Source organism: Podarcis vaucheri, assembly GCF_965113315.1.
Source record: "Podarcis vaucheri genome assembly, chromosome: 6".
Classification (NCBI taxonomy): domain Eukaryota; kingdom Metazoa; phylum Chordata; class Lepidosauria; order Squamata; family Lacertidae; genus Podarcis; species Podarcis vaucheri.
Window position 1 is genome coordinate 73,633,558 of NC_138764.1, and position 26,867 is coordinate 73,660,424.

The 26,867-nt window shown below is 42.2% G+C and overlaps 1 protein-coding gene across 9 annotated transcripts in view; it reads left to right on the forward strand.

The window, feature by feature from the left end:
* The first annotated feature begins 7,170 nt into the window (after nt 1-7,170).
* Nucleotides 7,171-26,867, forward strand: part of PPP1R12B (protein phosphatase 1 regulatory subunit 12B) — a 107,051-nt gene continuing 87,354 nt past the window's right edge. For 3 of the 9 annotated variants that reach the window (XM_082227403.1, XM_082227404.1, XM_082227409.1), the window contains exons 1-3: nt 7,171-7,600; nt 24,466-24,596; nt 25,750-25,868. In XM_082227403.1, the coding sequence (XP_082083529.1) occupies nt 7,325-7,600; nt 24,466-24,596; nt 25,750-25,868 (526 nt within the window). In that variant the 5' untranslated portion in view covers nt 7,171-7,324. The remainder of the gene's footprint in view (nt 7,601-24,465; nt 24,597-25,749; nt 25,869-26,867) is intronic. The other 6 variants (XM_082227401.1, XM_082227402.1, XM_082227406.1 and 3 more) reach the window with 2 other exon arrangements.

Consider the following 26,867-nt stretch of genomic DNA (forward strand, 5'->3'; position numbering starts at 1 on the left):
ATGCTGGCCACATGACCCGGAAGCTGTACGCAGGCTCCCTCGGCCAATAAAGCGAGATGAGCACCACAACCCCAGAGTCGTCCACGACTGGACCTAATGGTCAGGGGCCCATTTACCTTTACTTTACCTAGGGACAGCTTGGGGCAGGATTCCAGCAGTGCAGGGGGTTGGACTGGATGACCCTTGGGGTCCCTTCCAACTCTACAATTCTATGATTATCACTTAAGCTTAAAAAAAGACATAATTCTTGGTGTGGTGCATTCAGTAACCATTCATTTTTGGTATTCAGTCTGGTGTAGTGGCTAAGAGTGGTAGGGTTGTAATCTGGTGAATTAGGTTCTCTTCCCCGCTCCTCCACATGCAGCTGCTGGGTGACCTTGGGCTAGTCACACTTCTTTGAAGTCTCTCAGCCCCACTCACCTCACAGAGTGTTTGTTTGTGGGTAAGGAAGGGGAAGGAGAATGTTAGCCGCTTTGAGACTCCTTCGGGTAGTGATAAAGCAGGATATCAAATCCAGACTCCTCCTCCTCCTCCTCTTCTTCTCTATTTGGAATGAATGTCCCACAACTAAGTCTGAAAAGGAGGACCTCTCTTGGCAAAGGGGATGCTACCTCTCCCAGAGCTTGTGGTAATGCTCAAGTAATAGCAGGCCTCTGCACCCCCAAGCAAAGCTCCCATGCCTTTAGCAGCTGCATGACAACCAGAAATGCAACAGGTACATAATATGTATTGTGGCTGCTTGAATGCCATGCAACTGACAAAAGGCACAGATAATTCTGCCAGATCTGTTGTCTTTCTTCTTATCCCCCAGCCGGCCGGCCCACCTTCGGAGCTCTCCTGATACATGTGAAAGATATGAAGGACTGTTTTACAGTGCAATCCTATGCGTATTTCCTCCAGAGTAAGACCCATTGTGTTCAATGGAATCAGCATAGGCTTGTAGTCTTAGTGCTTTCCTTTCTGATAACACATGAGAGAGAGAGAAATACTTCAAACAAAATGTGGAAGCTTCAAAGGGAATATTCAGAAATACTTCCTGGTTCAGTGTTGTTACTGATGGGCAACTATTTTTATTGATTAGTGAACATATCATAACATACCAGAAAGAAAGAAGAGGTAAGTAGGGATGTATATATATTTAAAGTATTTAAGGTTGCAATACTACAACCAGCCACTTAGATGTGCTCACAAGTGCAGCATGTCAATGATCCTCAGTAGCTTATTCCTAGCCATCTATAACCTTGGGTGAAAACTGCTTCTGAACATGGTGGTTCTATTTAACTGTCATTAATTTGCTGGACCTTTTTAGAAAGCTACCAATCATCAGCACATCTTGCACTAGTTAAATTTGTGTGTTAATTAAACATTGTGTTGACAATGTTCTCTATCCACATCTCTTTCCCATGCTGTTCTTATTTTATTTTATTGCCTTTGTCTTATGTTTTGAAAAGTATTGAGCCCTAACCTCTTTGGCTTTTCTTCATGGGAAAGATCCTCCAACACTTTGAGCATTGGCTTGCTTTTTTCTGAACCTCTTCCACTTCTATGATCATTCCATTGAAATGAGGTTTTCTTGAGAAATGCCAGCAGGGCTAATTGAAAAAAAAAAGTGCCAATGGTTTGCTGAAGCCCTTTATGCATCTTTTCTTTGAGTTTTCTTTGAAACATCCATCAAGGAACCTTGTGTACTTCTACCACAGCGAGATGCATGAGTTACGCAATGTATCACCGTGAACAGTGAACATTGCCTAAGAAGTGCCAACAGAGAATCTGTGAGTCATTTACACATTTGCTTCTGTGGCTTATTTGCTCACTCAATTCATTGATTATAGATATTAATATGAGTGAGGCTACTTAATGGTAATTGGTAATGCAAGATGGTAAATTTAATAAGTGAAAAATATTGCAGTTTTTAAAGAAATAGCAGCAACTATCATATGACTAAATGCCACCAGTTTCTTGCCACCTCTGACAAAGGCTTCCATTGAATGCTAGTCTCAGAGGTTCTATAAGGCTGTGGAATGCTCAGAGCGTCTTTGTGTAACCATAAATAGAACAGGAAATATATACAATAGTGGCAAAGAACGGAAGACTAATTTCCACACTGCATTTCTGAATATATCAGCAGCTAAGGCAAAAACATGGGATGGAACACTGATTGCATTCCTTCTTTTTATGCAAGTTCATTATATTAACTACAGCAGCATATCCAGTAGTAATGAAATATGAGATGATTATTCATTGAACACCCCCCCCCAAAAAAAAACTAGCACTGGAAAAATCTAAATCTGATTTAGTGTGTGTGTGGTACACGGGCTAAATGTTTTATCAAAATGTTGACTTCTGATGTGTATACATTTATTTGGAAATAAACCCCATTGAATGCAATGTGGGACTTACTTCTGAGTAAATATGCAGGTAGGTATCAAACTAAATAACTGTGCAAGTGAAACAACTTCCACTTGCACAGTGGGAGGTGTATGATATGATATTATTGTTATATAATTTATGTTATATTGACAGTTTCTCTTTGTACTTTGTTGGAGAGAAGAAAAAGAAAGGAGGGATACAAAATAAATATATTCAACAAAGAAACAATGTGTTTCAAATCTCAAGTGTTGGAGAAGGTAACATTTAACATTTTCCTCCTAAAGAGTCACTGAAGAAGAATGTTGCATTGTAATATAGCTGTGGGATTTCTACTTCTCAAATTGATGAAGTCTCAAGGGTGCAGCTGCCCCCTGGTGTTTAAGTGGTACTGTTACACACAGTACTTAAATGCTAATTGAGTGCCAGCAAGGTATTTTTTAATTCTATCCGATAATTACCAAATAACACATCACGAAAAGAAGTTTAGAGGAGAATAGTTCATTTATTTTTCCAGCTGGATAAGGTGTATGTTTTCATTATGTTCTTTATGTTTCAATGTTTTATTGTTTTTAATCAATCACACTTCTTTGTGTAATCATGGACAGAAATGAAAGGTAAAGATAATAAATCCAATCGTTCCAAAAATCAAATCAGCCAAGGCTCAGACAAAGGTCATGAAACTATTTACATGCAATGTCTGCAGTTAGCTAAATGGAACAATGTTGGAAAAGAGACAAATATGAAGCTGGTTGATCAAAGATTGAAATAACAAAATATATTTGGAGCTGTTCTGAAATAAACTCAGTTCCTTTAAAATCAGGGACAGATGTATAGTTGTGGAGCATATTTCTATACTAAATTGTGACAAAGAGAGCCAGTTCAGTTGCTGATATAGTATTCATCTTCCACTATAACTTAGAAAGTCGCTAGTTTGAAAGTAATCCTGTTTCTTGTGTTGTGTTATGGGGTTGACCAATATAGTGTCAGAAAAAGATCCTCAAGGACCCACTTTGAACAATGTGCAGTTGGGTGCATGTACCAAGTAGCAGGCAACAGAGAGCTGGAGTCAGGTAGCTTGACGGGAGGCTATAGCAGATGGGAAAACGGGAGGTGGGATCAGCAGCACCAGGGACAGCACCAAAGTTTGCTCCAGCAATGGACAACAGGGAAGTGAGTCCTCTTATCCTGCCAGGGGCCTGATGAGTGCTTGAATTTTTACCCTTTAGCTAAGGAGTTTGCAGCCTTTCCCCATGGCAGAATTATGTGGCCTCTAGCTATACTTTCTGTGATCTCAGTTGGGAGCTTGCAGGTGGCTCAGTGCAGTTGGGGCTTGGAATATCACACTCCAATGTTATTTTGTTCCTCTTCCATTAGAACAGGGGTGCCCAAACTTTTTTCAAAGAGGGCCAGATTTGATGAAGTGAACATGTGTGAGGGCCGACCAAAGTTGTTGAGCTTTTTTTAGGCTTTGACCCCAAGAAATAAACTGCCACAGGGGCTGGATTAGGCCCCCCAAAACAGACATTGGACATGCCTGGAATAGGTAACTCTGTCCCCCAGCAGAAGGACACAGCCAAAAGGCATGTGTCTATTGAGGCAATCAGCTCTCTCTGCCTAAAAATACAGTCAGCTCTGTAGAGAAGCTTTGAGTCGTTAGTTGCATTGTAAGAGTCAATAATGTTGCCACAAACTCTACTTATAATCAAACAGTTCTGAACCCCACCCACCCACTTCAAACAGCAATCTGAGATAAACATGGGGGGGGGGGAGAGAATCACATCATTTTCTACAGATGCTAGGTGGACATCTTGCTACTTGTCTGCATAAAGTACAGCACTGACAGGAAAAAGTAAGTACCGGTGACTGAGAAAGAATAGGTTTGTAGGAGTGACTGGTGACTGAAGCCAGAATTAAAAGTGCGGTTTTTGAATAAAAAAAAAAAATTAAAGCGGATTTTAAAAAATGATTGCTAAACCATTCCTCTCTTGAATTATGAAACAACTCATATTGTTTCATGGAGTGCAGGACAAGAGGTCTTGCAGAATTCCGAATTCATTGGCAGACGTTTGGAGCAACTGGCCAGAAATTTTGGGTGGGAGTGTTTCATTACCGTGAAGGCTGTCGGCTCCCGTGAAGAAAAGGGGATGGGAATTCATCGCCAGGAAACATGCGAGGAAAAAATACCGCACATTAAAAAAAAAGAGAGACTTACCGGCTCCTGGGGAAGCGGAATATTCCCCAACCCTGCCCCTTTCCCAAACTTTCGGCCAATGGGGATGGAGAGAGGGGACGTCCCTTCCAATACAGGACGGAGGGGGCGCATGGGTGCTCACCAGCTTCATACACGTTCATGGGTGGGATTTAAAGGCGTGTTTTTGCAGGAGGGGAAAGGAAAGTTGGCGGGGACAGGCAGGGTGAATGAGGAAGAAAGGGTGGGAGACCCGGGGTAGGGCGGGGGTGTTGCTCGAAGCGTTTCTCATGATGCCCTTGTTGTAAATCTAGCAGGCAAATCCAACTATTATGCTGCACCCCCATGGAGCTCTGCCGCCTTCACCGCGAAAGTGAAGGATTCAGAATTCCGACTCAACCACTGTACACGTGTAAAGTTATATTGCCGCATGAGGCTTCCGCGCCGCAATTGTCCTGCCCCATGCCCAACACACACAGATGGGGGCTCTTATGTGTAAGTAAGAAAATCATCTTTATGAAGGCAAGAAATGGTGCAGGTTAGACAGCAGACCAAGGCATGACATCCTCAGTTACAAGACTTCCTTGCTTTATGGGAAAGTCGAGAGTGCATGTGCATGTTCTCCATGAGAGAGTGGGTCTGCTCCCATCTGCAGACGTGGAATCTCATTTTAGGTGATAATACAACACCCTCCTATTTAAGCCCCCAGTTCCACTCTGTCAGCTCCTGGCTGGTGTAGCTGAGGGCTTCAAAGACTGGGCCCCTTGGGAATATGCAGGACTTTGGATCCCTGTTCCACCCCCAAATACCCCATTAGAGGGCTTTATGCTTGCTATCCCAGGTGATAGGGCACAGCTGGAACTTCCACCATGGTGGACCCCCCTCCCATCCATTTGAGATGTCCCTCCTTCCTGTCATCAAAATTAGGATGTGAGTGTGTGTTGGGATCACACTCCTTGCACAGTTAGTATCAGAGGCTGCTCTGCAATAATAATAATCATCATCATCATCATCATCATCAATCAACAACAATTCGGCTTCGGCTGGGGAGGGCGGGATATAAATAAAATTTATTATTATTTATTATTATTACAATAATTTATTATTTGTACCCCGCCCATCTGGCTGGGTTTCCCCAGCCACTCTGGGCGGCTTCCATAGAAACCAAAAAACACTAAAATATCACACATTAAAAACTTCCCTGAACAGGGCTGCCTTAAAATGTCTTCTGAATGTCAGGTAGTTGTTTATCTCTTTGACATCTGATGGGAGGGCGTTCCACAGGGCGGGCGCCACTACCGAGAAGGCCCTCTGCCTGGTTCCCTGTAGCTTTGCTTCTCGCAATGAGGGAACCACCAGAAGGCCCTCGGCGCTGGACCTCAGCGTCCGGGCAGAATGATGGGGGTGGAGACGCTCCTTCAGGTATACAGGGCCGAGGCCGTTTAGGGCTTTAAAGGTCAACAACCAGCACTTTGAATTGTGCTCGGAAACGTACATAAGCACATAGATATATTATCCACCTTTTAAAATGGCTGCCATGTTGTGAATGCGCTATTTATAGTGATTCTAGAACTCCCCCACCAAACGAATGGTGACAGGTCATTAAAATAAAGTCCAGTGATAGCTATAATGTGTGACACTCATTTGGCCAATTATTAAATTCTCAAACAAATGCCAAGAATGCTAAGAGCTAAACCACCCACAAGATGGAGCTAATGAGGCAAAATAAGTATCAAAGAAACACCGAAGCTGCTTTACAAATCCCAATACCCTTCAAGACCATGTTGCAGAAACATGCATTATCTCATGGGCTTAGCAAAGGGGGACAGGCGGGGGGCAGTTGCCCCCTCTAGAGCAAGTAAAACAATATAAATGCTTAACTAACTGGCCAATCACGTCGGTTCTCCCCCCCCCAAAAAAGTCCTGCCCGCCCTAACAAAAATCCTGGCTACGCCCATGCATCATACTACTCTTAACCCCAGAGAAGGAAGATCTCTTTACTCCACTGCATCATTTATATTATTCCTGTTTATGATTTATACAAGATAATCAATTTTATCTGCTTTGCATTCTGTGTTTGCAAAAGCAATTTACTCTTTCTTCGTTTTGCTGAAGCTAAGAAAAAGTGACTTACTCAGCGCTATGCCACGGAAGAAGCGAGCTTTTAACGCAAATCTTCCAGCCCCCCAGTCTAATTCCATTCCTCACCTCCTTAGGTAGCCATTCTTTATCCTGGTGTATAAATGCAACGAGCAGAGGAAAATGAAAATGCTGCCTAAATATGTGGCAGCAGTATTCTGCTACAGGTAGTAAGAATAATAACAATTCAGCATTTCCCCTTTGTTCAAGGCACTCAATATCTCGGGGATAATGCTACAATAACCACCCACCCACCCACCTTTCATTCCTTCTCTCACTTTCTATCTCCCTCTTTTCCTACTCCCCCGGATAAAAAAAAAAAGGAACCTGGCAAACCTGGCGACGCAGAGGCTCCTGGGAGGTGAAGTCCCCCCAAGGATCCCCATCGGGGCAGCCCCCTCTCAGAACTACCTTTCCCATGATGCTCGGAGGCGCCGTCTGCGCCCGCGCCGCACTCAACTCCGGCGCTGCAGGCGAGAGGGGAGGGACGGGCAGGGGGAAGTTGTAAAGATGGCGGCAGAGCCCGTTCGCTCTTCCCCGGGCTGAGGCGTTCTGCGAGGGTCCCTGGGGCGCCGAGAGCGGCGAGGCGGTGTCGGCCGCCCAGCAGCGAGCGGCGGCGCTTCCGCCATGTCTGAGCCGGGGCACTTGGGGGTGAAGCGGGCCGAGTCGGCGCGTCTGCGGCGGGCGGAGCAGCTGAAGCGCTGGAAGGGCTCCTTGACCGAGCTGGAGCCGGCGGCTCCCGTCCGGAGCCGGCGCCGCGGCGGGCCCCGCGTCCGCTTCGAGGACGGCGCCGTCTTCCTGGCTGCCTGCTCCAGCGGCGACACCGAGGAGGTGAAGCGCTTGCTGGCCCGCGGAGCCCGCCTCAACACGGCCAACGTGGACGGGCTGACGGCGCTGCACCAGGTATCCCGGGGAGGCGAACCTCCCTCCCTCCCTCCCTCGACCTGTCAGCCCCTCCGGCAGGGATTGGGGGGCGGGGGGGGCGAGAGGGAGGGGAAGGCCGACCCTTCCACCCACCTCCTGTCCCCCCGCACCTTACGCATGATAGCATTGCCTCATTTCCCATTGCTTTTAGGGTAATGACCTATAGATAGGATGAATGGGGGAGAGAAGAAGGCTTGAAGGGCAGGTCAGCAGAGCCTGCCCACTGCCTTCTAGTGAACTGGGATCAAAGTTTTCTTCATCATTCTTTCCCCTTTTTCCTCTTCCAACACCACCATCACTCCAGTTTTTATTTTCCTGCCTCTTCACCTAGGATTGACCCTTTCACAGGTGGAGTAATGCTATTATTCCTTGTGGGAATAGTCAGCGGTGCACATAGCCTTGTGCCAAGGATCCATGGCATGACTCATACCCTGCAGGATCTGCCTCTCTCCCTTTCCCCTCTCCAATTTTCTGGAAGGGCTGCACTTTCTTTACTGGAAGTAGTCTTAGGTGAGAGCTGGCTTCACTTTACAGACACATCCCCGGCCCTCCCTGGGCACTGTAGGATGGAGAAAAAGTAGTGCCTTGTTTTGCTTGTGGATGGCAAGGCGCATGGTGATGGCATTGCAGCAGATGCTGGGCATCAGTGGAACTTGAAATCAGCTAGTTTCTCCTCTGTTCTCCTTGAGTGCAGCCTTTAAAGTCCTTGTGCCAGTGAACATTGCTAACCTTTCTGTGGCTGTGCCAGTTGAATCACACTTCTCTCAGCCGTATCTCTTGTAACTTACTGCTTTCTGTCAGCACGATGCTCTTCTCATTTATTCGTTCTGGCAGGGCTTTTGCTATCTGGATAGCAATATCCACCCAAATTGTGTTTTCTTTCTCCTGTTGCAGCACAAATGCAATGTTCTGCCATTTACTGTGAACACACTCACATTCTCTTACCAGAAATCCTCTGGGGGAAGATAAGACCATACAAATAAATTCAGTTAGTTTTAACCTACATTGTCTCCTCTTTCGTCCAAAAAGAGAGAGGATTGAATATATGGGCAAACCAGACTTGGCTGGAAATCTCTCTTCCCCCCCCCCCAAAAAAAAAAAAAAGATCAGGGCAAGGTCAAACTAGTTTGGTAAGTGTAGGCTAAAGTTTCATGTTTACAGTTTAAATTGTGAATTGCCTGAGGAATTTGTTTAATACTAAGATACCTTTTTCGGTCTTGACCTACAGGAGAGTTCATAACTTGATAGAATATGCTTCAGTAAAAACATTATCTGTCACAGCTATTTATAAGAGGGACTTCCCTTCCTTACATTCTGCCCTTTCACTTACACGACTCCAGAGTTCTAAACCAGGGCACTAGATTGGAAGATACCATTACAAACTAAGAAGCTCCTAGAAAAGTTATATTTGGCCTGGCCATGGTTTCAGCTAAATGTGCTTCTAAAGCATTGAAAGCTACTGAAATTATTATTGTTCTTTGTTAATTTATGAAGCATTGTCAGTAACCTCAAGATTATGATTTGGCTACCGCTTTCCATATAAGAGTTGCTGTGATACTTTTGACTTTCAAAACCTTTTCTCTTGGCAACCTTTACAGAGACCACAAGGTGCCAGGGTCTGAGATAAGCAACATAGAATTCTATTAATAGAATCCCTAATGTACTGCAAGTACCAAAAATATCCTGGGAGGATACTCTTAAAATGACAAAAGCATCTTCATAGTGCAGTAGATAAAACATTTAAGACATTTAGAAATATCTAAATAACACATGCATGATTCACTTGTCATGCAAACTGAATTTATATGTAATCATATTTAAGTGTTTGATACTGTGAGTGACTAGAACATGTTGCCTTGATATTCTCCTGCTATTTACCCTGAAATGAGAGGTAAAAGTTTCATTGAGTGCCCAAAGAAGACTGGTGTGATCATTTTAATCCATCCTGATAAGTACTGAAGAGCATAAACAAAGTTTCAGTAATGTGAAAAAGCATAAGTTATGCATAATAAGCACATTTGTACTTATTTTGGCATAATTTCGGGCACGGGAATGGTCAAGGAATCATGCAGGGAATGCATCCCTGATTCTTCTTCTTCGATGATCACTCATAGCCGAGTAAGATTGTCTTCCATAAATATGGTTTTAACAATGAGTCCGTATGTGACTGTGGAAGCCAATTCTGGATCCACACATCCTTCCACAGTGGGGACATTGGTTTCCGGGCGGGAGTTGATCATGCTGTGGATTTGCCAAGCATGCCTTCCTCTTAGCACGTTTCTCCCTTGTGTTCTGAGTTCGAGTGCCTTCAAAGTCCATGACATCTTTGGTAAAGGCTGTTCTCCAACTGGAGCGCTCGCAGGCCAGTGCTTCCCAGTTGTCAGGGTTTCCCTGATTGGTGGAGATATGACTACTTATTCACCTTTGAGTTTCATTGCCCAAGAAGCATATATTTACATACTTACATAAAAGTTTTAAAAATGAAGAGCTGCTGATTTCTAGTGTGGCACTAAATGTTCTGCTTGCCAGTAACTGTAGAAGTCAATGAATCCTTAATATAGTACGAAATCTTAATCTGAAGAGTAGTACAGCTTGCCATATAGTCAAATCCTTTTAAGGCCTTACATGTGATGTTCTCTTGGTACACCATATTTGGTAGCACCTTGATAATTCTTAGACTAAAAGTATTGTGATCTCCAAATGTATTTAAAACATAATTGAGAAAAATGGAGCTATGCCTGCTCTTGGGGAAAAGTGTCTGATTTTGCTGCTGGTCACATCAGGTTTGAAAGGATATGACATGTGAACAAGATCTGTGTTTTGTTACACATAGCCAACTGTTATGTTTTGCCAAGCAAACACTTCCTTAATATTAGAAAGCTCTAGAAATGACATTCAGCCTTACATGTGGGCTGAAAAGAAAGTGTTGTACCCAGCTGGGGGAAGTGACTGCTATAATAGTGACATCCCTCTCCTTGGTTTGGATTTTTGTGTGATCCCACAGATGTAGGCGTAAATCCTGTGCAATCTTGAGTAAACTGGAAATCATTCCATTCTATTTCAGGGAAGTGATTCCTGGGCTATGTATTGCCTTCTGCTCAGCTATTGGCGTGGAACATACTCTGTTCTGTGGACTTAGCAGTTGTGCTGAATTACTTTATGGTTGAGATCCCTCAGAAGGTCAGAATCATATGGGAACATCATCTGGAAAATATTCCCACCCCCAAATATTGTGTTGATCATTGTTCTCCTCACTGTGACTCTGCTAGTATCTGCAACAGGCTGAGCACAAGGACTTCATGCCATGGGCTCTGCTGCTAGCAGCTCTCCATTACTGGCTTTAATACTTGGCAAGCCCACACCTCACATTCTGTGACATTGAAGCTGGGATTAGAGCTCACCATGTCCTCTTCTATTTGGTGTGAATTCTTTGCTGCCATACCTAGTGTATTTTCTTCTGCCCCCCCTTCCTGCCTCTGTCAGAAATGGTGTGTGATGAGTGTTCCAAGTGTTTTCTATAGTCACATGGAAGCACTTTATAAAAACAAGCAGAGAATATATTTTTTAAAAAGCTATCAGAATCTAATAGATCCTAGTTATTTTACAGGTGCAATTCAAAGTTCTGGTTTTGACCACTAAAAGCCCTTTAGGGCTTTGTGGCTGGGATACTTGAAGGACTTATTGCCTCCACGTTTTCTTGCCCGTATACTAACATTCTCAGCAGAGTCTATTTTTTTGGATGCCCCCTCCATTTTGTGTGTGGTAGATGGTCTCATGGAGGTTGAGCTACTCAGTGGTGGTAACCTGAGTTTGGAAAGCTCTTTTCATTGAGGCTTGCTTGGAATCTGCCTTGATGTCATTTCAGTACCAGACAAGACCCTTGCCCAGGGGTAGGCAACCCAAGGTCCGTGGGCTGCATGCGGCCCAATCACCTTCTCAATCCGGCCTACAGATGGTCTGGGAATCAGCGTGTTTTTACATGAGTAGAATGTATCCTTTTATTTAAAATGCATCCCGGGGTTATTTGTGGGGGATAGGAATTCATTCATCCCCCCCCAAAAAAAATATAGTCCAGCCCACCACATCGTCTGAGGGATAGTGGACTGGCCCATGGCTGAAAAAGGTTGCTTACCCCTGCCCTTACCCCTCTCCAGCTTTTAAATCCTGTGTACATTACTTTTATGGTGTGGATTTAAAGAGATCATTATTTTGTACTCTGTGGAATACTAGATAGGGGGTGCCTATTTAGTAAGAAATTCTCAGTTTTCCTTGCAACTTCATTTTCTGTTATATAACTGGAATCAGCTGCTGTTGAAGACAAGCTTGTGTCTATTTCTGAATCTCAGTTATTAGATTTATCAATCTTCCATTATTATCTCCTGGTTGATTTATGTTTACTAGTTCCTTTTAAACTTTTTGTAGTTTGCCTGCATTGGATTGGATCTTGGTGTTTTAGAGGTCATTCCTTGATCTCAAATTGAGGTGTACTGCCCAGTTGTAATATTTAATTTCAAACATTCACTTTGGCTGCAATACTAGACCCAATTACTGGATAATAAATCCCATTATGACCTTAATGGGATTAACTTCTGAATCAACATGCCTAGGATTGTGCTGTTAATAGCTGTAGGGCGACAACTTCTAGATTTGAAGATAGAAATTGGACTCTTTTGCACCACAGTTTGCCTATATTTTCTGCTCTTGTGAATTCTTTTACCTGCACTTAGGCCACCCTGCCTTGCCCCTATACCTTATTTGTAAGTGGCAGCTATACCAGGGTTGGGACACTGGCTTTGTGGCACTGCCTCAATGTGCTAGCCACCCCTTCATGTTGCTGACACAAGGAAGTAGATAGGAGCTGTATTTTTGGAATTCTGAGGAAAGGAGGGTGTTCCTTTCTGTCAGTAAACATACCAGAAAGCAGGCTTCATTGGCAGTGCCCACCACTTTTGAAGGGAGAAAAGAACAGGAGACAGTACCATGGCTGCCTCATATCAACCAATAGCAGCTATCTTTTTACAGCACTAGTTCCTCAGCAGTAGTTCCTCAATTGCTCTGGTACCCACTATCAAAAGAAATGGGAAACTGTGGCTTGTGATTGGTACCACACCAACTGCTGATGGAAACAATCCCCTTTTCTTCCTTAGTAGTCTAAAGATATTTTGTAGATATTTTTAGAAGGTTGATATGGACTCAGCTATTGTTTAAATGAACATGTTTGTTACTTACATGGATGTCATAGTTCAGTTTAGTGGTACAATGTGACATCTGGGGCATGGTAACTTGTAAAGGATTTAAGATTCAGAAAACTTAAATTGAAAAACAACCAACATTTACAAATTTGCTTCCTAAGGACAGTAAATAAAAATATGCAGTGGTCCAATTACAGTTAACCTCCACGTTTTACCAGGATTTGTCACCATCTCTGACTGAAGAATGATCACCTACTGTTAATCTTCTTTGTGTCAGTGGCCTTTCAGGTCCTCACTGAACTTGGCTCTTGGATATTCTGAAGTACTGAATTGATCTGACACAGCAACTGCTCACCATCCATTTCCGGACTATATGAAAAACAGGCTTCTATTTTTAACTTGTTCACTTTAGGCTTCTAAGCTACTGTTGTTTCTTTGTAGTGTCTTGATTTTAATTTGATCTACAAAGGTCTCACGAGTATCTTACCAGCCCTGTTTGCATGCAACAGTGAGCCATGTTTAGAAACAAACCATGTCTTACCACAAACAAGTAGCATGATTAAGCACCGTGTGTTTCTACACTCACCTCACTCTTCCTTTTGCCTAGTCAAGAAACAAAACCCTGAAGCAGCTGGCTTAGCATTATGTTACTTTATGTGTTTTGTTTGGAGAGAAACCATGAGCACTGATTTGCACAAAAAGCCAAGCCAGCCACTCCAGTGTTTGTATTACTAGCTAAGCAAAAGGAGCAGTGGAGCTGTGCAATTGAGTAGCATGTGCTGCCATATTGAATCTTCAGCCTGAATGTGTTTAGGATTGGAGTACAAGCCCTTTGAAGCAGCAGATGCTCTAGTTTCTTAGAAGAAAGAGTCTGCTCAGAATCTTGCTTGTGCCACCGTATGCCAGGGATAGTGCATCTGTAACCCACCAGATGTTTGGCTCCCAATTCCCATTCATTGTAGCCAGTATGGCCAGTTGGCTGGGATGATGGGAGTGGCAGTACAACAACACTTGAAGGGCACCAGATTGGAAAACGCTACTGTAATGTCAGCATAACACTTTATTTCTTTTTTTGTGTGATGTGGCATTGATGTGTGTCTTGGGGTTTTCCCTCCAAACCTTTTGTGCTGGGAGGAAAAAGAATCAATCTGAATGGCTGCTGTCTGCTCTTAATTGTGTTATTGAGCAGAAGACAGAAATGTGAAAGCCCTGGGGATGAGGTTTGCTCCCTCTCCCTTTTGAGGTCTGCAGAAGAAAAAGATGGAAATTAGGTATGTGAGAGAAAAATAACTGCTCTCATGAAGTATTTTCTATTTCAGAATATGAAACACTTCTCAATGTTTCACACTCCTGTAAATATTTGACACAATTTAATAACTTAACGAATGACTTCATTACTATGACATTTTACTGAATTACTAAAAAGAAAAAGCATACTTAGGATTGTGTGTTGGCACTGTACTTTCCAATGCTGCAGAATACAGAACACCTTCAGGTATTTGGTTCAGGAGTGCAGTCTGGGTGTCTGCCAAAGATGTTGCTGATGCTGGCAAAGCCATTATACAGCATAGTCTTTGCTTTCTACTCACTTTGGATTCCTGTTCTACATTAAGGAAAAAAAGCTAAGGACACTTGTGTGAGGTCAACATGCGCTCTTGATCCGTGCCCATCATGGTAAGTGAAATCTAGTAAGAGGGGATCAATTGATTGATTGAATGAGTGCAGGGGGTGGTTAACTACATGAGGAAGTTATGCCAATCACCTTGAAAGTAGTGGTAGTGTCACCTCTCCTGAAGGTCAGGTAGTGGTAGAGTCACCTTCCTGGACCAAGAAAAATACCACCTAGTCTTTAATATTCCCTTCCTGGGTAATGTGATTGAGAGGGTGGTGGACAATCTTTTTGCAGGTATGCCTGGAGGAAGCAGATTGTCTAGACACATTTCAACACTTCATTCTAGCTTCATTCTGGCTTCAGGCCTAGAAACAGCCTTGGTCATCCTGATTAATTAATTGGACGAGAGGGTGAATGTAGCCATGTTAGTACTCCTTGGATCGCCTAGCAGATTTCAACACCAATGACCACAGTGTCCTTGTGGAAGAACTTTGAGGACTGGAAACCCTGTACTACAGCAGTTTCTCTGCTGCTTCTAGGCACAGAAAGTAGCATCAGTGACTGTTGCTGAGTTGCTCAGGGGCTATCTAGCATCTATATGAAACATTGTGAGCCATCATCCTGGAATTTGGAGCATGGTACCATCGTTAGGTAACTGTCCATAGCTTACCCAGTTAGGCTGTCTTGTCAATCTCGTTATGTAAATAGGGAGAGCAGGAGGGATTATTCACAATGAGCTTCCTGTCATTCCTTATTTATTACATTGATTCAATTCAGATGTCATGTTCTTAGTCATATGAGCCGGGGTGGGGGACCTTCGTGGCCTGGTAGGCTGGAACTTTTTCTCCCATGCCTATGGGCCAACATTGACAGGTGGGTGGAATCGCCCACCTGTCAATTATCTGCTATCATAATTATGTCAGGTGATGGACAGGTGGGTGGTCCCCTCCAATTTGTCAAAGTGGGAGTGTTATTGCCCATCCAGGATTGAACTTGACACATGTCAGCTTGAGCGAAACTTTGGGCTCACATGCTTCACCATTCTTCTCCTGCAAGTGTGGAACAGTACTTTTGCAACATTTACTTCTGCTTTCTGAGAATCCTGTCTTGTTATGTATGAACCAGAGGTTGTGATTTAAAACACTGATCAGTTTCAAAACAAGCCGCGTTTAAGCTACGTGTGACAGAGCTGGCTTGTTTAGTTAGAGTTTATTTTAAACCACAGTGACTGGGTTGTAATAACAAGTCAAGATTGTCTGAAAGCAAAGCTAAACACTGCACAGATCCTTCTCCCAGGTGCATGGGAGAGGGGAGAGGTCAAGGCTACATCAAGCCTTGCTTGGGCTCCTACCAGTTTGTGAACATAGTATGAATCATGGTTTTGTATGAATATGAAAACCAGTTCACTGCCTTTGTGCTAACTTATATTTCTTTTGGCATTGTGCATAATTTGATTCTTGTTAAAATATAAGCATTAGCCTATTGTTGGTTGCGAAGGGTAGCTTCCACACATGAGAGGTGATAGGTGCAGTGAGTAGGAGTGAGTCAGCAGAGAGTGACAAAATAACCTATGTGGACTGCACTGTCACTCTTACTTGAATGACAGTTCTAAAGTTCACTAATGACACAGCTTTAAAATTGTTTCATTGCTCTTTTAAGGAGTTATACAAGAGTAGAAATTCAGTTTAAGAATGTTCAGGATCAAGCAGCACTTAATGTAATATGGATTTCTTTATGCTAATTCTAGAAGATATTAAGTAGCCCATTAGAAATTGCCCAGTGGCCCACTACTGGCCCACTGTCTACCTGCTCTTTCAAATAGAAGAAAAATAACTGCATATATTTGCTTACAGGGTTGACAGTTCAGTTTCTGCAGGAGAAAAAATGTCTAACTCTTAGCTGCTATCTCTGGACTTCATTACATATATTTTTATTTTATATGCTGTCCTGATATATGAATACTCTCAGGGCGCCTTATACAATAAAGCCAATAAAAACATTAAGGCAACAATAAAAAGCTTAACCGGCAAACAGAACAATGCCTGGTATATGCTTCTGGAGTGGGTTAGGCTGTTGGAAGACTACTCGTAGTGGTGTTTCCTCCGGCAGTTTTCTTATTCTTATTACTGTTAGCTATTTTTGCCATAGGCAACTCAAAATGACTTTTAAAAAGCACTGCTGAAATGAAATGGATGAGTGAAAGTGGGGGTGGCCAGAGATCCACTGGATCCTAAATGACATTCCAGCAACTCGAGAGAAGTCAAATACAGGCCTTTCTTCTTCCCCTGCTTTCTCCCTGAGCTGCAGGGTTGCAGAGGTGTCAGTGGCTCAGCACCCTAGTCAGAAGTTAGGATTGTTTCCTAACATAGTAAATAAAGCTAGTGGCAGTAAAAATCAGCACGATTTAAACATATTTATTCATGGGCTATTCCCTCACTTTCTGTTAGCTTTACAGCTTTGCTTCCCAGCCACACGTGATCACCATGCACATGGACTCTGTTCCCCAAGTTTCCTTTGCAGCTTGTTTTTGCCGCCACCGCCGCCACCGAATCGTCAACTGAACACCTGTTGTACGAGCCTAGAAATAAAATGTTTCAGGTTCTGCAGTGTTCTTTTCATTCTATTGCAACTATCGCAGCATGCTGCTAATAACTCTAAGGCTCACTGTCAGTTGGGAAGAATGTTATGTTGTGGCATTGGCATGGCTCAGCGGCAGAGCTAGAAGATTAAAGGATACAGAAGTGGCAAATAGAAATGATTTCACAGTACACGTTTGGGAAAATATTTAATGAGGAGCTCACTGCAGAAATAAAGCAGTCATTTAAGCTGCTTATAAGATATTAGATGGTCAAGATTATATTTTTCCATCCTTGCAATCAATATAAAATGTTCCTTGAGGGCCTTATCAAACACTGTAGATCCACTGGTGCAAGAGACTTATTTGGAGCATGTGTACCCTGCCCTTTTGCCAAAAGCCTTCCCAGAGTGGCTTACATACAGTCAGTTAAAACAAGACTTCCATGCATGCAATAGAACTTCTTCTTCCTTTATCCTTCACCCTCCTGTGTTCCTGTAGAGTTAGCTTTGGAGAGTTAGTGGACCCTGTAGAGCACATTTTGGGGGTACGTGGTGGAGAGGTTTGGATACAACCCTTTGTGTTGGCATGTGGAAGTGCTGTTAAATTGGCACCTGCTAAACGGACTCTCCAAAATATTTCTGCCATCTCTAAGACTAATATAAGTTTTGCCTCATTTATCTTGTCAGGCACTTTGTGTTTGAAAATGATACCATTTTTCTTACTTATGGAACTGTGCACCCTCATGGGCTTCTGAATATGTTTGTTTGCTTTTGGTTATACATGAAGTTCATAGACATTTCTGTCATAGGATTTTTGAGTAAGTTACAGGAATATGTCATTCAGCTTTACATGCATCAATAAATACCAGAAGCACCAAGCCAATGAATGGACTGAAAATACGTAGTCACTGAGGTTAGGTGGCCTGGCTTCCAATGATAGGGAACTCTCTAGAGCACATGGACTGCTCAGAATGCATCACCTAAGGGCTAATGAGCACACGGTTCAGCACCTGGCAAAAAAGGTTACTTTTTAAAAAATGGGGGTGGGCGTCTGGGAAAAAAGATGGTTGCAAACCTGCCCGCCACTGCACCCAATGTCCTTTGACTATACAGGATTTTGTTTTCAGGTGCGATCTCTGAAACATAACCCCTGTGTAAGTTGAGGGCTTACTGTATTGCAGTCTGGGGCACAGTTTGGAGGAGGCAACAACCTGACCACCCCCACATCTCAGGTGCTGAGCTCATTGAGGCAGGCCACACCCTATCGGTGTCTCCATTTCTTTTGCTCATAGGTTTAATGAAACAAGCTCCAAAGTAGCTGGCATTAAAATAGCTATATTTCAGAAAACAAAATTGTACCACATATTTTTATCTTATTAAAGTAAGTTTGGAGAGGTTCCAAGCCTTGGACCAGATTTCAAGTTTCTGAGAAAATCCTAGGTTTCACTTTATATGCGCTGTATGATTTGGGTGAAGTTTGAACATGCAAATGCAAACATATAGAAAGAATTTCCCACAATAGTCCTCCCTGTACTCATACAGCTGAAAATAATTGTAAGCGCAAGGTAAATGTTTTGTTGGGCACAGTGCCATTAAATTCTTGACTGATTTTATTTTAACAATAGCATTTTAATTCAGTGTTACAAGGCTTGCGATATATCCATAAGCCATCTGTATGTCAATGAGGTATGTGATTACCATTTTAAGGGGGGAGTGAACTTCAATTTGAGTGGTGTAATAAATGACCTGTCATTGGCAGAGGGAGGTAATATGAAGGATGACCAGTAGGAAGCATTTTGAAAGAATGGGTGTGAGATGGCTAAGACTATTGTGTCAATAGTGATATAACCATTGACTGTGTATTGTGTACTGACGTTCAGCAGGGGTGCCTGGGAAATGTTTGCAGCAAGTTCTGACTATCTCCTGAAAAAACATTGAGAGCTGCCTAGACTGAAAAAATATTTGACAACTGTATTCCTCTCTGTTGTTGTTCGGAGATTTACCTGACTACTTTCTGGCAGTGCTACTTCTGATGAATGTTCTGAGTGGTGAGCTCTGTGGGGCATGAAGGCAAGGGCATACCTTCCAATGCTGACAATTGCTAGTGGTGACAGTTGCAAGGCTATTTTGGGAGTTTTATTCCTTCGTTCTTTGAACTCATGTGTCTGCTCCCAGACACTGTTAACCCTGACACTGTTCAGCTGTTGGGAGGCTTGCTTTATGTGAAAGATGCTTGCCCATTCACCATTCAAATTAAAATAAAGAAGTTGCTTCTTTGAGTGAAACAGAAATAATCACAAGCTCCGTTCTATCACACTTTCAGTGGCTTTATTATGGTGTGTGTGTGTGTGTGTGTGTGTGTGTGTGAGAGAGAGAGAGAGAGAGAGAGAGAGAGAGAGAGAATTAAATCCAGATGAGTGGGTCCAGTTGTATGGATGTTCCCAACTTAAATCAGAAATTAGATTTTTGCAGATATATACATTTAGAGAGTCAAAGCATTATACTTGGACCATGGGGTCTGAATCTGCATCTAGGCCATGAAGTTCACGGGGTGACCCTGGGTCAGTGTCAAACTCTACCCTAATTCAAGGAATTGAGATGTATGGATAAAATGGGGTAACTCCTCCCATTTTATCCTGAGAGAGTGTGGGATATGAATGTAAAGAAGAAATAGAACCCAATGACACTGCTTCCCAAATCACTTGGATTGTATTTATTGCATAGATTAAGTTATATAGTTTTTAGGTTGGATGCAGAGTAGAACTCTAGTAACTGGACACAAGGCTGGCCCAGCCATGAGGCAAGGTGAGTCGACCACCTCAGGCAGCAGGATCCACAGGGGCAGGTGGAAGTGATTTTCCTGCCCCTAAAAAACCCTCCCTGAGGTTTGGATGATCCTGCTGAATGGGGTTGTCTATTGTGTGGGTGTGTGCTGAAGATGAAGTAGAACTTCAAAACTGGGCCAAGGAATATTCAGTGAGCAGCTATTTATCTGGATCCAATTCTTATAATTAAAATGTACAAGGTTTGATAATCAAATGAAACATTTATTAAACCCTTTTAGTGTAGTTGTTTGTCAGCAAAAGTGTGGTAGCCATTTGTGGTCGCTATGATCAGGATGCAAAAGGTAGAAGGAATGGAGTTGTCTCCATAATTTCGACCTGATGCTAAAGAGACAACCCATTGTTATTGTTGTCTACATATTAATATTTAAACTGAAATACTTTCTCTCTCCAACAGTGCAAGCTGATGCGTTGGAGACTTCAAATAATTGCCAACTATGTGGCCAGTTCTCTTTTTGTTCACACATCTTCATTGAAGCATGGTGATGAAGGGCAAATGTAGCAAGTTCTAATTCAGAGGGCTTTTAAGCATCTTACCCACAGAGGTTATGAAGTGCTAATTTAGTGATCCATAAAGAATTAACCAAAGTAGTTTCCAAACATCTGTGTTGTAGCTAAATGGTATGAGTAGTTGATTTTTCCATTTCTTCTGAATACCTTTGCATCTCACTATTTTAAATGTGGAAAAACAGTAGCCAATGTTTTCTAAAATTAATAACACTTTTATGCCCAAGATTCCAGGAAAGTGTTTAGTGTCCTCTCTTCATGTACAGTGGTGCCCCGCAAGACGAATGCCTCGCAAGACGGAAAACTCACTAGACGAAAGAGTTTTCCGTTTTGGAGGTGCTTCGCAAAACGATTCTCCTATGGGCTTGCTTCGCAAGACGAAAATGTCTTGCGAGTTCCTGCGGGTTTTTTTTCCTTCCCCCCTTTTTCTAAGCCACTAAGCTGCTTATCAGCTGATCCGATAAGCTGCTAAAAGCTGCTAAAAGCACTAATAGCGCTAATAGCGCTAATCCGTCAATGGGCTTGCTTCGCAAGACGAAAAAACCGCTAGACGAAGAGAATCACAGAACGGATTCTTTTCGTCTTGCGAGGCACCACTGTATAGCGTACATCAATCCCTGAAGTGCTCAAACATGACCATTAAAAATAAATACTTCTAAAGCATAGGACTACGGTTTTGTTTAATGTTTTGAATCTACTGTATCCACAAATCAAGTTATTGTATTGTATATTCATTACAGGAACAGGTGGGGACTTAATTTTGTTTGTCTTCACTCCAGTTTCCATTCCTTAGGAATCAAGTGGGATATTGACTACTTATGACCAAGGCAGTAAGCGATCCAAAGGAATCTAGGCTTTTATTTTCTTGGATCTCATAAGCTTTCTTAGAACCCAGTTAATCCAGTAATTTGTGGAGAGGGGGGACATTTGCAGTTCCTTTGGCTGATGACCAATCTGAGTGGCTATAGTTAGCCACAGATGTTTTGTAGTGTGGACGGAAGACACTGGATTGGATAAAAAGAATTGGGTAGAATTACTTCACTAATTAGCAGTGTTCTACAGACTCGTGTGTATTACTAGCAACAAAATCTCTGCAGAATTGTGACATGGTGTTGCAGCACATATGTGATGCATTGAGACATGGGAATTTGTTTTTTTAATTCAATATATTTGTTACTCACCCATCATTGTACACATACAATCCCATTGCTAGAAGCAGTTGTGGTGGGGAGATGAAGGGGGCAAAAGTTTTTTGATATGTTCCTGTTGCAAAGCAAGCCCTAGCAGCTAGAGTGAATGCAGGTATTCATTGGAAAGGTCTGCAGTGAGGGAATTCCATGTGCCCCAACCATAGTGGTTCTTTTGCAGTCTAGTAACTTATTATGCCTTGGCTGTTAGTGTTCGCTTTGTAAATGCATGATCTGGCAACCTAAATGAAAGGCTTGTAAATGCATGAGGCATTTTTGGATTACAGTTCACTTTTCTTGTGTTACAAGCTTCCACTTTCCTTTTTTGATAGGGTATGTTTGGGTCCAACCCACTGTCTTTCTTTCTTTCTTTCTTTCAATCCACCCATCCATCCATAACCTCATAGTAGTTTTGTAGCTAGCTAAAGGAAGTAGTGGTGGACTGCTTGGTCCTGAATTCTTAGTCCTGCTAACTGCTTTTATCTTTATATGATATAAACTTACCTGCTCCTTTTCTTCAGAACCCAAGTGAACCTCCAGGTGCATTCTCTATTTGGATCCAAAACTTTGAAAACTGCCTGTTTTCAGTATTTGATCAAGAGATACCTGAAGCAAGGAAATACACATTGCTTATTCACTGCCCTTCCCCTTGAAATGATAAATATGAAACTGTACACATGTCTTTAAATAACCTTTTTGTGCCAAAAATTAACATGGTATCTAATTGCTACAAATCATGCTAATGTGTGAACATGAGACTCAATAAAACTTGGAAGTATCAGGCCTTCCACAGGCCCCAAACAATTAAAGTGTATAGCACTAAAAAACAAGTTTGAGCGGGGCGATTAAAAAATGTCACAGTGGCCAGTTAGCCAGATTGTAATGATCTTGATCCAAATTTGCAGTTATCTTTGGATAAGTTGGATTAGACAATGTAAATGTCTATTTTAGCATTGGGCTTTTAGTAATGAACACTGACAGAGCCATGCTACCCTTCCCCATTTGAAACTTTACTATAATGAAACTATTTTGAAATGTGTTTTAGAGAGATTTGAGAGCATATCTATGAAATGAATTAAGTCTTTACTAATGACTTGCTCAGAGTGAACAAATTTTTATTGTTGTTGAAAACATTGAAATGTGGCTGGATCAGGTGTTACATAAAGTGCTTTCACCTGAATTTGGGCAATGTCCATATGTCCACACTACAGATATTTGTACCACACCCTGCTCTATTCAGGAGGGCTCCTGAGAGGCTGCACATCTTCCAGTGAGAAAGAGTCTGCTAGCTCACTCTCTTCCTTTTCTTCTTCTTGCTGTTCATCTCCCAGTTCTTCCCAACTATTGTCCTCCAAACTGTGCCCCTCAGCAAACCATTGTTCCAAATCAACACTACTCCACTGCTACTGTGGAGTTTCAGGATCCTGGCCATGAGCAGGGGGAGGGGTAGGCTCCCACCATTCCTCATCAGTGTTGTACTCCTCAGCCTGGTCTCTGACATTTGGGGAGAGGTTGGGATGAGAAAGGTATTTGGATCTAACGCTTGATATGTTTTACTTAAATTGTTTTTTCATGGTTAAGAAAAAGCAGTTATAGCATTTTTAAAAATTCAATGAAAGTATGTTACAGCTTACACAGATTTTCTGAATAAGTACCAGATACTTGTGAATTGTTAAAGTCTGATTTTCTATGTATAAAAACACCTGTTTTTTTAGGGTGGGCATATTCACAGTGCATAGGTCCATGTATTATGTTTGTTGTTGTGGACTTTCTGCTGGAGCCAAGGGTTAGTAAAATTGTCACAGGGTGCTAGGATCAAGGAAGTGGCAACTTATAACTCCCAGGATCATTTCTGGGGCCATATATGTGATTATTCATTTTTATTTTATAGTCTCTGATTATTTGAGCACAATAACTTCTGAAATAAAAAATGTGTGACTTCACCAACCAAACAACACAAGTATTTACTTTCCGTTGACTTTTATTTTCTGATTCGCTTGGTAATGAAGCGTTTCTAGCCCTGGGATGAGGAGGTAGAGTGAGGTGAAATGGTTTTAATGTGAGTCACACACACCCTTCACTTCTAATATGAAGAAACCTCATGCTGAATGCCTTGGAGCTGTAGTGCAGGTTCTGAAGGCTGAATTTCTTCTTTAGGCAACTGTGTTCTTATATTGAGTTCAGAGTAAAATTAGCTTCACCAAGTAAATTTCGCTTATTGTAAAGTACACTTTTCACTCCAGAGTGTGCATTGTTTAATTCCCTTTCCAATCTTTGCCTTTTATAATTAACGTGTTACCCACTCAGATTCAAAATAATGTTGATCTGGTCACTACAAAATATTTCTCTGTGTTCACCATGGTAGAACAAAGACAACTGATAAAAATTAAGCGATTCTTTATTTTTAATTATGAAAGGGTTGCATGGTAAGCTATTAGTACAACATTCTTTTTCTTCTTCTGTGGCTTGATATACAAGAAGGACAAGTGTCCAGTCTGCAATTGTTCTGATTTGTTTGACTGAGAATTTATCTGAATTCGTGCTTGGGATTCACTGCCTTAATTCTCGCCACATTTCATTCCATTGAGTGTGCTGACACATTCTCTTTCATTGAAGCTTTCCTGGAACAGCATGTTCCAAACCTTTCCCTGCTCCATGGAATTTCATGCCATTCCTAAAGCAAATACCAAAAGATCACTTTACGGTGGGTTCAGCCTTCAGCTCTGTGGAGGTGGGGAAGTGACAGCAAAATCTTATGGAGATGTCAGAGGGGGCTGAAAGATAGGCAGGCTCAGTGTGGTTGAGATGCCCCTGGTATCATTTACAGTTGTTAAAACGGTAGTAGATTACTAATTTTAACACCTTGACCTCTCTCTTTCCTTTCCTTTCCTCTCCCCTCCCCTTCCCTTCCCTTCTTTACCCTAAGGCATGTATAGATGAGAACCTGGACATGGTAAAGTTTCTGATAGAATACGGAGCCAATGTAAATCAGCAAGATAACGAGGGCTGGACCCCACTTCATGCGGTTGCATCTTGTGGCTATCTGAACATAGCAGAGTGAGTGAGTTTCAGTGTGACCTGGATACTGGAAATATTAAATGACTTATCTCCTTTTCAGAGAAGTGAGTGTGTGTGTGTGGGGGGGGAATGTATGAATGGTTGATGTATCCTCCTGGTTATGCATCCTTCAGGATAGGCACATGGCAAACCCATAAGTATTTTTCCAGGTTTTGCGCACGTGCATGCGCAGAAGCGCTCTACCGTGCCGCACGCATGCGCAGAACAGGCACCTCCAGTTGTGAAAACCTTGGGATCCGACCGGAGCTCCGGAATGGATCCCATCCGCAACCAGAGGTACCACTGTACTAATTTAAAATGACAGATCCAATCATGTGTCTAAGCAAACTATAACCACCGTAGCTCAAAAAGGATTCATATTTCCTTTGGATATATAAACCACATGAAATGTTAGCTAGTGCCACAAAACTAATAGTTTATTAGATAATAATCTGGCTCACACTGAAGCAAGAGGAGGAATTCTGAACAAGAATGTAGGATAAATAGCGAAATTGTAGGATTATCAGGCCAGCTCTATGGATGACGATCTATTTCTGTACAAAAAGTCTATACAGTCATACCTCGGGTTGAAGTAGCTTCGGGTTGAGCGTTTTCAGGTTACGCTCCACAGCGACCCGGAAGTAATGGAACACATTACTTCTGGGTTTTGCCACTCGCACATGCGCAGATGCTCAAAATGACATCACGCGCATGCGCAGAAGCAGCGAATTGCGACCCATGCACATGCAGACGCGGGTTGCGTTCACTTCAGGATGCGAACGGGGCTCTGGAACGGATCCCGTTCGCATCCAGAGGTACCACTGTATAAGCCAGACATGCATACTAAGGGGGAAAAGTCCTTTTAAAATAAACTTAAGCAAAAACAGTTCAAGAATTTTTTTTTAAAAAAATTGAATTTTCTGGTTGTTTCCAAAATTTGAAAGTTTCATAAAGAATTGTATCTTAATTGGTTAAGCAAATTAACAGTAATAGCTATTTGCATGGCTGGTCTTGTGATAAGGGAGATCACTATCACTAGCTGCAAAAAATCTGAATTCAGTGTTTTGCTATTTACTGGCAAAGTATAAACACAAAGCCAGATATTGACCTCGTGCTGTGAAGTCCAGTCTCAATCTGGCTCTCATTCATGTAGGTATCTGATAAGTCATGGGGCCAACGTAGCTGCTGTGAACAGTGAAGGTGAAGTCCCATCTGACCTTGCAGAGGAAGCAGCCATGAAGGATCTGCTCTTGGAACAAGTAAAGAAACAAGGTAAGGAAATTGTATGTCTTACTAACCACTCCTCAGTCTTGTGGGGTTTTAATAAGAAAAGCATATATACTTTGGTTATAAATGGGGCCTGGAATTTCACTTTAGTAAATAAAACATTAGGAACAGTGACACCACGCAAAAGTACATTTCTAAAGTAAAGCATTTTGTTTGTTCTCTTAAGTTAGGCTGTATACAAAGGAAAATAAATATTCTGAAAATGTGGATCATCCATCCCTTCTGTATGTTTGTGGCCCAAACCAACTGCTGTTGCTTTTGTCTTGGGTTTTTGCTTGTGCTAAATGTAAAAACCCATTTTATTGTTTCTGCTGGCAATTGCCAAAGGCCTCAACATCAGAGTTGTCATTTTTGCAGAGTGTGTGCATTATCAATGTGTTGATCCTTGTTTGAAACAAGCCTAAGGTATGTTTTGTATTGAGACAATGTTGCTTTCCTTTTCTTGGAGTATTTACAAAGCTTAAAGTTGTCTTACTGTCATCACCCTCCCTCCCTTCCCACACTAGTTATTTTTGGCGCTTGCAACTATACCAGCTTAGTCATTCTATGCAGCTCAGTCTTTCTGTGCAGGCATTCTAAAATGCTACCCTATGAGGAGATGTGGACTTTCCTGATTGACATGTGTAGAAGGATTGATGTGCTGCTTCAGTTTTTCTTTGTAACAGCAAGGTTAACATTGCACAAACAGCTGGTCCACAGCACAGTACCTAGGTAATTTTATTTATTTGATTTGACAGTTTGGTGATAGCCCTTTTAACATTAGAGAAATGTGGGAGATTGCCTGGAGGGCACACAGGGTGCTGCTGTGGAAAGTGCAATCCTTTCTGAATACATGTTAGCATGTTCCCTTGGAAATGAAACTGTTTCAATTCTACTTCCTTTTAGCAAAGCTTAGTAACTGTTTTTATTGTTGGAGTTCACATATTAATCAGGATTTAACTTCAAAGTACTTGTGCTGTTCAGCTACACTGTGTGCACTTCCAG